General features: G+C 46.2%; 1 protein-coding gene across 1 annotated transcript; it reads right to left on the bottom strand.

The window, feature by feature from the left end:
- Positions 1-3761: 3761 nt before the first annotated feature.
- On the bottom strand, positions 3762-11207 carry LOC119163793 (uncharacterized). Its single transcript, XM_037415863.2, has 2 exons — positions 11070-11207; positions 3762-5913 (listed from the first exon to the last, which is right to left on the bottom strand). Exon 2 carries the CDS (start codon positions 5612-5614, stop codon positions 4127-4129), a length of 1488 nt encoding a protein of 495 aa, XP_037271760.1. The 5' UTR covers positions 5615-5913; positions 11070-11207; the 3' UTR covers positions 3762-4126.
- Positions 11208-14979: the final 3772 nt, after the last annotated feature.

Below are 14979 nucleotides of genomic sequence, written 5' to 3' on the forward strand. Positions count from 1 at the left end.
GCATGCTGCTCACCCACGAAACAAGAAAAACAAGAATTGCGGCAGTTGTTCGTGCTTGCAGAGGCTTCAGAACCGGCGGGGCAGTGGGGGCCGTAGCCCCCACAGGTTAGAAACCAGATGGGGCATGCCGAACCCCCTCTCCCGCATTTTCAAAAGAATATATATATATATATATATATATATATATATATATATATATATATATATATATATATTGTTTCTGTAAAATTCAGTTTAACTCTTTATTTACAGGTGAGATCAGGCGATGATCGGCGATGATGGGGCGACCAAAGGCCAAACCAACCAGCTTCCTCTTTTTCTACCTTCGTCCCCCATACCATGGCCCGGCTCAGGCTATATATATGTAACGTAAGAAGGTAGCGATGGTTAGGAGTTAGAAGAAGTAGATGAGGAAGAAGTGAGAATGGAATAAACATGGCCTACTATGAGCCAGGCCACGTCTCCCATTCAGCATAGCGTCACACGAGTCGACAGGATGGAGACCTGCCTGCCCCTTCATCAGTCGCTCATCATCTACGAAGTTCTCCGCATGACACCCTGAGCAAACATGGACTACCGTGCAAGCGCCTAGCATTACGCATCGACCAGCATCATGTCAGAAGCATCTACTGACCTTCCCATCCCCAAGTACACCGGAGCTGCGGACGATGGATCCGTACAAGACTGGTTCGACCTGTTCGAGCTCCACGCTACCGCTGCATCTTGGTCGGAACGGGAGATGATCACCAACTTCACTGACTACATCTCAGGTGAGGCATTCAAATTTTACCTCAGCCATATCTTTGAGAACGATGAGTCTTGGAAAAAGATCAAAGAAGAAATGATCATTCGTTTCAAAGAATACGATGAAGACCTGTTCATACCTCATCAGCGGAAGGTTTTTCAACCCACTCATCCCAGTTACGCGATGTCTTCCCGCAGTAAGCCTATTTTCCAAACGAGACCTCAGAGAAAATATACCACCATTGTACCATCATATGACTCTTCCGAAAAAACGTCACGCATTTGAACACCGACTGGTAACTTGCACGTCGCAACAGACAAGGTAAAGCCTCCGTATACCGAAATGAATCTAGACTATTTCGCCAAAAGACAAAACCTAAAGCCGTCTTTCCCAAGAGCAATGAAATCGGCATTTTCAACGTGTTCACTGCACCACAACACTTCAGATATTACTGAACCACCCGAATCCCTTGATGCTTCGTGTCACACACAAGGCCCAGGCGGTTTCGAACATGTTAAGGCATTTACGCGTGACGAGCTGGTGAATCCTCACAATACCACCCCACACCCTGACATTCCGGACCAGGGTCGTTCGACAGACATTCTCAGCCAAATCACGCTGCAAAGAGAAAAACATACGCCATCAGAACCACCCGAAGCCGTGTCTGTTGTGCTCTTATCGTTAACTGATCACACACATGTGAGCCAAAGCACTGCACAAATTTCGACTCCACCAACGCCGGCGCATTGTCAACTGACAGAAGCATATACAATCAATGATGACTCACGACAATCTTGGGAGTTTTCTCATCAGTCTGTCACGCTGCTTTCATCGCAAGACAAGCCCAGCTGTACAGTATCGACTACCGACTATCTACTGATCACATCACCGTGCAAAGAAAAGCAGACTCATGTTTCTGAAAGATGCCCATCTGACAAACGTTCGCAACAGATCGAGCAATTTCAACAAAGGCAACTCCAGGAACTACAACGGACGCACCAACAGAAACGACGACGCAAAGCAAGCCCCGTGAAACAAATTCAAGAAGCGAGGCATCTGCGCATAAGGGATCGGTGTCAGAAACGCATTTGGCACAAAAGATCAAGACTGCGCCTAACATTACAGATCTGAAACCTCAGGAAACACCGAACAAGACAAGAAGTCACTAGTTCTGCCACGCAAGAGTTCAGACATCATCCCATTAGTTTACGACAACAAGCACGCATGCAGAAAGGACAGCAACGCCGAAAAGCGTTCTACTGCAAGGCCTTCAAACAGCGTCCACTCCTCGCAATAATGGCAGCCATTTCATCAGTTTCTACGCTCAAGGTGTACTTGTGTTTTCCAGAACGTAACAGTCAGCCTCGCCCACCAGAGCTGTACTAACCCCGGACTGCTGCCCTCTCCTGTGAAATCTTTGGGCGACTTTACGGAACTTCAATCTGATGTAGAACTACAGCCCATTTGGACATTTTTTTTTGTGTGTGTGTTCTAAGACTGCTTGTTCATCATGCTTTGTAATATGCAACGCGCGCATTTTTTCGGAGGGAGAGGGAATGCTGTAACGTAAGAAGGGATGGTCAAGAGTTCGAAGAAGTAGACGAGGAAGAAGTGAGAATGGAATAAACATGGCGTATGAGCCAGGCCACGTCTCAAGGTAAGGTAACTTAATGGGGGGTTTTAATGGGCCCTGAGTCCGCGATCACAGTATAATGATGATTATCTCCACCGCCATGGCTCGTACTCACTCAGAGGGATCGCAGTGGAGGCAACGTCGTCTTCCTTCTCTACCCGCGCTTCCCTTGTTTTTCCTGGTAGTGATACTTCGCATCATTATATATATATATATATATATATATATATATATATATATATATATATATATATATATATATATATATATATATATATATATATATATATATATATATATATATATATATATATATATATATATATATATATATATATATATATATATATATATATATATATATATATATATCCTTGCCCACAAACGTCGCACCCACACTTCGATATACTTCCGGAGCCCCTGCGCGCTTGTCCTGTGTATACTTTTGCGTTCCGTCTTGTGCGTCTAGCTTTCTGTCTGTTTGAACAACGCGATTTAAGTGTCGAGCTATGACAGCCGTTACCCCATGCTCGTGCTTTGTGTGCTCATTTCGTGGTGCTTTCTGCTTGAGGTGCCCGCTGCAAATTTCGAGTTGCTCGCCGTTCTTCGCGAGATTTCACAATTTGTTGCTGTAGCACTCATTCCTTCGCCCTTGTGGCGAAACGATGCCCAATAAACGCTCGAACACCTCTGTGAAGTCACGTTTCACTTTCGCGTTATTCGGATTCCCAGAAAGAGTGATCACTGCAGCCACTTTTTGTGAGTGCGTGTCTTGTCCTCATTTCTTAGTGCTGCAAGTCCTCGGTATATATCATGGGGCGTCTTTAATTTTATGTATGAAAGCTTTCTCTGTGGTTGAGGTCAGTTGTGTAGCCGGGATATCTTTGCCTAATCAAATTGCATGCGCAGCGTGAATCGTGGCATACGATCGTAAACGTTTAGGAACGTCAGAGAGTATATACATTGAAACACGCCATACGTACTACGACTCTTGCGTAAATATAGTCGATAACCTGACGATGGAGCCGTTACTATGCATGGTGCTTGGAGCATCGAAGAAACGTCACCAAGAGCGGTAACCACAACTCCTCAAAGCCGCTATAAAAAAGAAATAAAATCAACCATTCTTCCGCTTGAAATACGTATATTACCGTAAATTCAGTGACGTTGCGCGTATCGAAACATATTGTGCAGCAGTGAAAAACAAGAACTTGGTCCATCAACTTGCAGTATTAGCAAGACAAAAGGAAAGAAAGAAAGAAAGAAAGGAAGGAAGGAAGGAAGGAAGGAGGGAAGGAAGGAAGGAAGGAAGGAAGGAAGGAAGGAAGGAAGGAAGGAAGGAAGGAAGGAAGGAAGGGAAAAAGAAAGAAACTGGTGAGCGTGTTCACTCAAAGCATATCGCAACGTCGCATTTATTTATGCACAAAATGAGGAAGCTTCAATTATTTCACAACAAACCGAAAGCTCAACATTCCATCATTCAGCACAATACGCTGATCATCCTCCGATGAATTGCGCAAAGCTTTTTGGGCTACGAGTCAGCTCATAGCAAGGCCCACCTGGGAGCGTGAAGTGCTCAGGCCAATTGCTCCGTCGGTGGGAGAGTTAGTCTGCTTGGTACCAATGAGCAATCGAGCGTCAATCGCAATAGGTTCTTATCCATAGCACACGCCACGCGTACACACGTTCTTAAAGCCTTAAATCAATCCACACCACACTGCAGGTTTTGTGTAAGACACGTCTTATCTTTACAACACGGTCTTTAAGGCCGCCTGCACCATTTCCAACGCAGCTTCGCTCGTCTTTCCAGTCAGCCCCTGGACCCTTTCAACGAGCTTGGCGCTCTTCCGCACTTTCTTCAGCGCATCCGCTCCTTCAGCGTCCTTCTTGGGGTCGCCGCCAGCGCTGACAAAGTCGGCCGCCTTCTCGTGAAGACGAGCGTTCCTTTTCAGAAGCTCCTTCATCTCGGGGACGCCTTCGATGTCGTCGTCGGGGTCCCAGGAAACCATTAGCAGCGTCACGGTGTAGTTTTGTCTCAGACCTTCCAGAATAGTCGCCAAGATGTCCCCGGTGATGTCATAATACTCGCAGACCAAGACCTCGTTCAAGGTGTCGTTGACGGCCAGCAGCTCGGACAGCGACGTCGCCAATTCGGGCGTCAGCGCGTCCGAATGCATGTTGAACGACGTCACCGACCGGTTATCCTTCAGGGCGTCCAGAACGTCGATCAGCTGTTGTTCATTGCCCCGAGTGACGTGCATGAGGTTCTGAATCTTCTGGAGTGTCTTCGTGCTTTTAACGACCGAGGCGATGCCATCAGAGAGCTCGTCGAACGTCGAGTCCTCGTTCGGGTAGAAGTGCAGCAGGGTCGCAGTCGTGTCCTCAGCCACGGCATCGAAGAACTCCTGTAGGATGCCACGATCTACTGAAGCACTGACGCAGACCGAGAGCTCGTGCCAACAGGCCTTTCGGCGGATGAGACCCGTCAGTATGGGCAGCAGTTCCTCGGGCCACAGAATGCGCAGCCTCTTGAAGACGTCCTTGTAGAGGTCTTGCTCCAGCAACGCCGACACCTTTTCCGCTTCTACGAGACACGAGTCGAAGAGGTCGACTACCTCTAGCGTCGTGTTTGCCGTCAGCATCTTCGCAAACGCGATGACTGTCTCCGAAGACAACTTCACGTCCGCCAAGGTTAATCTCGTGAGTGTGTCATTCGTCTCTAGTGCTTCGATGATGGCTGCGGCACCTTCGTCGCCTCCGCAAGAGTAACCAAGAGTGAACTCCTTCAGCTTCTTGTTGTCTTGTAGAAAAGCCGCAATGTCCCTCGCGAACGCCGCCCTTATGTTCGGGCAGTACAGTTCCAGAGAATGCAAGTTCTCGAAGATCCCGGTAAGCTTGACGCCGAAATCTTGCTCATCGCAGTCGATGTCGAACATGTGCAGCTCTTCGAGCGAGGAGCAACCTTCGAGGTCCTCGAACGCGATCTTGAACGCGCTGAGCGAGGTTTCCCACATGGAAAGCTTCCTGACGGGCCGACCCGAGCTCAACATGCTCCGAAGCACGCGGGCGTCCTCCTCTTGGAGCTCGCGAAAGTCCAGCGCTTGGCCGCGTAGCGAACATTCGCTCCACGCGCACATCTCTTTGCTGAACTCTTCGTGCTCTTTCAAGCCTTTCTTGAAGAGCTCCTCGATTTCTGCCTCTCCGCACTGAACCTCACTTCCTGTCTCCTCCGACATGTTTCGAACGGCACGGTAGTGCGGAAGGAAGAGTTCTGAAAGCCTGTCCACAGGCAAGTCACTCGTGAAGGTGTCAAGGGGGGAGAGGGTTTGCGTCGACTTTATCCCTTCTCACTTGAATGATAGTGGTTCCAATTGAGATGAGTCTGGACGTTACGGAGTTCTCCTGTTAGTGGACTTGTATCAGCGGCCACTCAGTGGTACGTTGGAGCTCTGTATAGTCTCCCAATTAATGTTTTGCCGAGAGACAGTGCGCTCGGAAAGGGCTTGGTGGTGCTGGGGTGGAATTCTCGTGATACCTGGCAACGAAACATAAACGAAAAAGAAAGCCATCATTAACAGAAACAATGGACAGACACGTATACCTGCGTATAACTAGCAATAACAAGAGGGATTAAAGTTGCTTGCCAAACGTACCTCACACAAAGGAAAGCATCTAGATTTTCAAATGTCTCGATGCTTTTCCAAACTTTTTCCCCGTTATTCTCGGTATTCACAACACACCATGCATAATCACAGTCTGGCGTTATGCCAGCCACTGAATGAAGGATGCCGCGACGCTTTCTGCGGTGAAAAGGGCGTGGAAGGAAGGCGAAGCACTCGTACACCAAATTGCCTATGCTACATCCCAACGACTATACCACAGACATGAATTTCGTAGTCACGCCCTCTCTAAAGCGTGCATCGATCGCTCGAGCACAAAACGGCAATATCTAACTTCTATCAAAGGTCTTCCCCATAATAGACATTTGAATAAGTAACGGTAGGAAAATAACGAGGAAGTAACCAGGCAATTAGGTAGTGAACTTGTCCGGTTGGCTGCTCTGCATGCACAGGAGAAGATGACGAGGGAAAGAAAAGGTCCCGCAGATATCACCTATTGGGAGATTCGATTCCATGCCAAGCAGAGTGCTGCACATGTGGCGATGCCCCGCCGCGGTGGTCTAGTGGCTGAAGTACTCGGCTGCTGACCCACAGGTCGCGGGTTCAAATCCCGGCTGCGGCGGCTGCATTTCCGATGGAGGCGGAAATGTCGAGGCCCGTGTGCTCAGATTTGGGTGCACGTTAAAGAACCCCAGGTGGTCAAAATTTCCGGAGCTCTCCACTACGGCGTCTCTCATAATCATATGGTGGTTTTGGGACGTTAAACCCCACAAATCAATCAAACGTGCGGCGATCTTTTTTCTTTTAACCAAGCGCTACGACAGGTGGATGGACGTCTTTGAGTGAATTGAGCAGTTGTGTTGGCTGGCTTACCGGCAGCGTCGACTACATACTGGATGCATGCTCGAGTAGGGGACGTGCAGGGTGGCAGCATCCAACCAAATTATCCCCTAAGGGGGCATCTATTTGGCCCCACACCTTTGTCCAAAATTTGACATCAGCTACTTTTTAAAAATGCCCAGCGTTATGGATATGCATGCTTCTTTTTTTTTTTTTGACGATATTGGCGACCACAGACCCCTGATGCTGCATGGATCGAAATATCTGTTTACTTTCTCCCTTTAGTCCTGTTTACGCCAAATCGCGCAGCCCAAAAAGGAATATGGCGGCGCCCAGGGAGCCGCATTTGAAAAGATTCGTATATGGTGACCTTATGCCAAATTATAGTTACTGTATATTGCCACGCGTGTTTTTCTGATGTGCTCGGTTTAAACCGACAAAGACTGTGAGCAATACTCGGCGCAGATCGCGCCTTAGTGTTCAAGAATTGTTCGCGTTTGTTGATCATTTTTTACAACGTAACAACGATCATCAGTTGATCGACGTCCGACGCTCACTTCGCCGCTATCAGTGTCAGTGCGCATTGCTGTGGTCCGAGTTTCCGCTTACGTGCCACAAGCTCGTCCAAATAAGCAGTTTCATGGTGGACATACCGGCCTAATCTCGCTTCCACCCGTTATTCAGCATATGCATGTAAAAGCTGCCCCAGGAAGACCATCCGAAACGCAAGCTTGACATCGAATTTTTCAACGAAATATTTTACTGCAGTGTAATATCCTCCATGCCGGCTCTACATCATGCCCTGCAAAGGACGTTTAATTAAAAATCGTCTTCATAAGAAGTATTTTGACTTTCTACATTTGTTTTGTGCCGCTTCTATACAGTGGGTTCATTTATGGAAACGTATTCAATTTAATAAAACGTGGGTGTGTAGCCTAGCGGCAAAGACGCTCGTCTTCAGACCATGAGAGAGAGGCTTCAAATGCCAGAATCGGAAAGAAATTCTTTTCTAGTCTTTTTTTTTTAATTTATGCCGAATACATGTATTATCGGGCCTGACCAGCCACTCGAAAGCAGCGCAGTAGCTCGGCCGCAGGGCCCCACGTAAGTGTCCGCTTCTTACGTAAGTACAGACACGTAGCCACGGCTGCCGAAGATCGCGTCGCGCTAAACAGTGGAAGTGGAAAACATCCGTTCCCAGTGTGAAAATAACCAGGTCCTCGATTAAAGGGACACCAAAGCGAAACAATGGCTTGCTTTAGATTGTCAAATTGCATTCTGAGAACTCTAATAGGGTGAATATCAACGGAGAAAAGCAAGGTTGAAGTTTCATTTTGAAATTTCGCGCCAAATCATAGGGCGTGACGTCAAAAACTTTAAAAAGGAACTTCCGTATTTTTGCAAGATGAATTGGTCCGATGAAAGTTCCTGAACATTCGTATGCTACGTCTGTGGCACCCACAGATTATAATGCACTTCATATTTTGTCAATTAGGAGCGACTTAGGACATATTGGACGCCTTCAAAATCTACGTACGACGTTGCGCTGTTAGGTGCGGGAATCCCAAGGTGGCATCACTATAGCACATTTTGTTTCGCGCGCATTCTGGCTAACCGTCGTAACGCATTAAGAGAGGAGTTTTTTGGGATTGTGTAAATATACTTTATTGAAACGCGAAAAATCGTTTTGATATTTAGTGTACCTTTAAAGCACATATAGATGCGTTTTAGACGTAGCGCTGCCATCTCTTACGCAGCAAAGAATGCCGCGAAGAGGCTCTCAGCAACATGCAAGTTCGTAAGGGGTTGTGGTTGACTGCAACCATAGCTTTGAGTCACACGAGTACATACGTAGCGCATCTTACATTGCTATCAGAACAGCCAGACAACGCTGCAACCACAGTTGAGGTTAGGAAAACGTCACCACGCACGACTCCCCGCGTAATACGTTAGGATCTGTATCGAAATGTCACTGGCTGCGGTTTGCTGAAGCGCGTTTGTCGGCGAATTGCCTGCTGCGTTGAAATCGCCAGCTACAGCAAACAATATGACGCCATGTCTAAAGAAGTGCAACAGTAAAATTACCCACCTTGGTAGCTTAACACGTAAGATGTCTCACTGCTTATCTCGGGGGCTCGGGTTCGATTCTCAATCACGGCGGTTATGATTTCGGTGCGAACGAAATCACAAGAACACCAGTATGCTTAAAATTAAGGTACGCCTAAAGAACCCCAGATATTCAAAACTGATTCGGAGTCTGCAACTGCGGTGCGGATCGTAATCATATCGTGGTTATGGCACGTAATAGTGCGACGAGTATTGTTATCGTTGATCATAGCCCCTTCAATGCCTATTTTCGCTGTTCTTTAGTTTCACTTGTGGGGCACACCCGTATGCCACGGGCCATGGTATGCGGGTATGCGCCAAGAGTGACCGGGGGAACAGGTTTCACAACAGACGCGACAGGCATGGCACGTTATTCTTGTCGTGACCAATGAATATATCCTTCATCATGCACTGACGCACTCCTATGCCAATATCGGTATATATCATGTTAAGGTCACTACGGGGCGCCCAGCAATATGTATGCAGCTGGAGACAGACAGACAGACAGACAGACAGACAGACAGACAGACAGACAGACAGACAGACAGACAGACAGATAGATAGATAGATAGATAGATAGATAGATAGATAGATAGACAGATAGACAGATAGATAGATAGATAGATAGATAGATAGATAGATAGATAGATAGATAGATAGATAGATAGATACCCTCGAAATATTTTTGGTCTTTTAAGAAATGTTCACATTTGAAAGATTACATGCCAATCTGTGCTGCCCGAATGAGCAGGCCGTGTGACAACCACCAGCATATTCTTTTTCATATAGATTTATGACCCCCGACCTAAAGCCACATGACCGGGAAACTAATTCATGTACTACTACAGCTCATCAAGAAATTAAATTTAAGTTTTAGATTTAATTGGTGCTTGCGTGGTAAACGTGACCATGAGCTCGGATGTCCGTTCTTTAACTTCTTGCCTTTCTGTACCTTCTCGCAAAGTGGAGGTAGCAAACACCGGCGTTTATTGTAATACATTCGCAATAACTCTTGCCTTCGTTTACACGTGCTTGTGATAACTGGTTGAGTCACAATTCAAACCACTATAAATCGATAACGCATGTATTTGAACTCCAGCATTGGACGTGGATAAGAAAGAAAAGAACAGAAGGCGTCGGCTTTGTCGCACCTTTCTCGTCCCATCGCCAACCAATCGCCGTCCTTCCTTTTTTTTTTTTTTATGGAATATTCTGTACACGCACATGTTCGAAACGCTAAACACGTTGATCAAGTATTGATATGATTTAATCGCTCTTGCAGGTTTACTTGAAGCAGACATAAACACACGCACACGTCCCCGTCAAACATGCTAAAGTACACGCCACGACAAAACTCGGCGGTTGTAGTTTCACGCAAGCAACGCAAGACGGAGCGAGTTTGAATTCCATCTATAGCTGCCTCCCTGCGAAGGGACCCTCGCTCTTAGAGGCGCAGAGAACACGGGGCGGTCAGAATTCATACGGAACATTCAGCTGCGGCGAGACATGTTACATCGCCGTTCTCGCGCGGTCAACCCCAGAGTTTCAACAAAGCGAAGTGAAACAGGATCAGGGACTTGTAGCAGCAGAGAAAAAGAAAATAACAGCAGCACAAGCTATGGCAGTTTTGGTCGATTTCGGACATAAAGTTAACGGATATCAACGACGGGGGTGTGAGAATCAAATATTTATTTAGCCTTAGAAATACGAGGAAAGGAAGCTCTACAGTGGCGTCGCGCTTCGGGTTCAGTTGACAAAACAACAAACGTTTCTCTACTAATCGATGTGCGCTACTACGCTTTTCTGGCAGACGAAATCGACACCACCGACACTCACATACATAGACGCCCCAAGAATTACCGCGATACTACACTCCAGCGTTACATTGGAATGTTTCTGCATGGAAGTACAAAATAGGCGACTCTGGGGGAGTTATTGAGACAAATGTCATTGAGGAAATAGCATGCCCTGCCCCTGCGTAATGAGTAGGTGTGCGAAGGAAAGAAGCGGTTAGCAGCAGACGACACAACGGAGGCTACAAAAGATGCAGTAAGCGAATCCAAGCTGCGGTAAATGCTGGCGGTACAAGTCCAGAAAGCATGCAATGTCTACGAGAGCTACATACGAAAGTCTTCGAGCGATACGAAGTCGTTCACGAGGCGGGAGCGAGGGCCGTCGAAAAGCCTTGTGCGGGACTAGCGTAGTAAAATCGTCGACCCCGAGATGGAATGGGAGTCACTCTAATCGACACTGACGCGCTAGGTCACCACGAAGGCTTCGTTTCAATGCACACAGTCAGCTGCCTTTGAGCAACGAAAAAAGTACATAAAAGGATTGCGGGCAAGGGCGTAACTTCTCCAGCAAAATTGAGTGAAAGCATAGTGCAAGAAAAGCGAGTGCGCGTGTGCTGCGCGAACGCTTGTGTTGCCGGTGCCCCGCCGTGTATAAATTAGCGCTGCAATCGCTCGCGTTACAAGACGCCAGCGGTTTTTGGTTTTGGAGGCGGGTGCTTTTGCGATCGCATGAGAGCTGTCCCACTTGCTTGCGCACATTATTAGTTGTCAAGCGTTTCGTTTTTAAGGGCGAATCTTCTTAAGATCTCACGATGTCCATCCGGCTTCAATTTGTCCGGGCGCCGTGCACAGTCGAAGCGCAGGTGCGAAGACATTTTGGACCTTAGTATCCATTATCTGCATCTATTTCGTGAATATGCGTGAATTTTTTTCTTCGTACTCCTCAGTGTTTACAAAATTCTAGTAGGCAACAGATTATTTACTTTGCTAAAGCGCTGCTAATCCGTTCGTTATGGCACGTGCTGTGACATGAAAACTGCCATAAACCGGCACACGCCTTCTTCGTCCCGTTTTTCACCTTCTGCTTCACTGCTAAAACGCATATGCCCTGATTGGTTTGTCCGGCTTCTGATGCGACAACTGTGATGAGCGAGAGAACGAATACAGAGAAATAAAGTGAAAAAAAGAGAAAGAGAGATACAAAAAGAAAGAAATAGTGAGAGGGAATGTCACAGAAAGATACAGAAATAAACCGACACAAAGTAGACGAAAGAGAGAGAGAGAGAGCAGGCATAACCACGTATAACGCGTATAACATAGTACTATATCTAGAGTAAGACTACATAGAGATAAAGAGAGAGAAGAAAAGACAGAGAGAGAAAAAAAGTGAGGAAGAAAAAAGAGGCAAAGAGGTAAAGGAAGGGATGCACACAGACAATAAAGAGAGAGCCTGCAGGCATAGCCGTGTATAGAATAGTATTTTATCGAGAGGTCGGAAAGGAGGGGATGGTGAGTATTAGGTGAATGAGGAGGTGAGAGGGTAAAGTATAACATGGTCTTATACAGTGGGACTGGGAAAGGAAAGTCGGGGTGAAGGGAGGAAAAGGTGGATGATAAGGCCACCACATCCATAATGCGTACTTGCCCCAATTGAGAGCTTGCAAAGAAAGTCGGAATCGAAGCACAGAAATCCTCTCTAAGATCGCTTGCAATGAAAAAAAAAAAAAGATACTTCACGCGTAGCTCGAGAATTAGGTAAGAAAAAAATGCAACCAATGAAGTAACAGAACACTGGCAAGCAACCGAGGAAAGAAAAATACCTGTCGATTCCTGTATAGCACCATGGGGATTGGTGTAATACGAAGAAATCAGCAAAGATTTTTCCGTGTAGTATTTAGCCGTCATTACAAGACTATCCAACACTCAGCTCAGAGTTGGTGAACATTATCCTGCGTTAGCCAACATATGCATCTTTACCAGCAGACATTAGCATCGAACTAAGCTAACACTAGGCATATCACGTAAACAGTTAAGCAATACAAGGTTAGTCAGTCTAAATCACAGGAACCATGAGATTGCCAATACGTGCGTAATGGCTGTATGGGAGTAAACACATACAGTCATTCGTAAGTACGTCATATAAGGCCGTCTACATTTTATCGTGCCAGATGCCCCTTGAGGCACGACTGTTTCTCACTGAGACATGGTTGAGAGCACTGCATTACGGCAGCTCACAAACGCAGTCACGCGGTTTCATTGCGTATTTCTCGGGCGCAGGAAAAGATCACCGCGCAATGTGCTCGTTACCACAAAAATTTGGGTCTGTCGTTTTGAAATGTCCTCCACAACGCAACGAAACGCCCTTGGCCCTGAAGTGTATCGAGTGCCTCGTTCAAAATTTTGCATTGACCGTAGTTAACTAACGAAATAGGCGAAATCAACCCTTATGAGTACAACATGATTGATATGTGGGGTTTAACGTCCAAAAACCACCATGTGTCTAAGAGAGACGCCATAGTAGAGGGCTCCGAAAGTTCCGACCACCTGGGGTTTCGACCACGAGCACCCAAAGCTCATCACACGGGCCAACAGCAATTTCACCTCTACCGATACGAGCACGACATGAGGGCCAGCATATGACATGTCTTCATTCAGGTGCTGTTAACCTTGTGCTTTTGTTTTTTTTCTTTTTAAATAATTTTGGTATGTGAAACACTATGGTGAAACACTTGGGGTGGTGCCAGTGAAGGCCATGGAAGAAAAACCCCTCCATAGCTCCCCTATCCTCCCAAAGATGATAGATAAAACGTAGATAATAACACAATGCATAAATTTGCCGCCTTGCTGGAGTTCCTTCGAAGGTAGGTGAGGAGGGGCTACAGGAAGGCGGGAAATTTATGCATTGTGTCATGAATTCAATGTGTTATGAAATTTTAGACAATCAGGGCGCTGTAATTATTCTCTGTGTCAGTCTGTGTGTCACCACTTTCTGTCAAAAAAGTTCTAAATTACGGGATTAGGTGGACGGTTAGAAAATTTGATCCGAATAGCAACATTGCTTATTACGCAGTGCAAAGGAACGCTCTCAGTTGAAACAAGTATATATGAAGAAGGAAATCTTTTAAACGAAATGAAGTTGCTGATAAAGAAAAAGAAAAAAGCGTCGACGAGCATTTTATAGCTACAACCTTGCGACGATTACGAAACAAGCACTCAGCAAGAACGACACCAAAACCGAAACTGCTTTCGTTTTGCAAGCTACTTTTGCGCTATTTTTAGCAAAGCGGCGTGCTGAGAAACTAGGCGATTGCGTGAACGCTGGTCAATGCGCATGCCTCTCACGGAATGTTGCAGTGTCCCGCGTGACTCAACTCTCTTATCGATACTCACTTATCGGTGACTTTCGTAGAACGGTAAGCAGCAGTCAAGTTCAACATCTAGGCTGTAACGACATTGTGACGTAGCATGTCAATCCCGCCTCAAGTAACTCTCCGATTCCGCTCTGCCCACGACATCTGCGGCGTGCGTCACATCTGAGAACTGTGAAGGCTAATTCTGGAGCAGAGCGGCGTCAAACTGGTTCTGCAAACTGCCCATCTCATCTGGAGCCTGTCGTAAGTAACATTATTTGTTACTGACAATCTGTGTACTTGTTGCGCTTACGCAAATTCGAGTAACTTTCGTTTTCTTTTTGTCGCGTCGTCTGCTCGTACTAGCCATTATCTTCGTTTTTTTTTCTTCGTATCTGCTTTTCCGGTTTACGAATTGAACCTGTTGAAGTAACGGCAATTAGAACGATTTGAATTGTGTTGTTCCCGTTCGATTACTTACATATGTCGGTGTTTCAACATCTCTAGTGATCTCTTGCCTGTTATAAAATGCCATATGTACAGGCATATAGTTTGAAAAAGAAGCATAGTATAGCAAGCAGGCAGTCTCGGGAGTCTGCGCGGCATTTCTGTTGTTGTCATTGTGTGGCGTGGCAGTCGATATTTTTCTTGCTAGACACACTCGCTCATATTTTGAGTAGGAAAACAATTTCTTGCCTGTTTTTTTTTTTTGATATAGTGCACTCGTTGTGAGAAACGAAGGTACTTATATGTAGCAGAAAATTATCGCCACTTATTTTTGATCTTATTTCTCGATATTTCCCCAAGCTTAAATTGTGGGAGGTCAGAGAGTGACTGAGTTGGCATCGTCAATCTATTCACGCCCTCGATCCTCATCAAGTCTTGATATCGT

Source organism: Rhipicephalus microplus, chromosome 9 (genome assembly GCF_043290135.1).
Source record: "Rhipicephalus microplus isolate Deutch F79 chromosome 9, USDA_Rmic, whole genome shotgun sequence".
Lineage (NCBI taxonomy): Eukaryota > Metazoa > Arthropoda > Arachnida > Ixodida > Ixodidae > Rhipicephalus > Rhipicephalus microplus.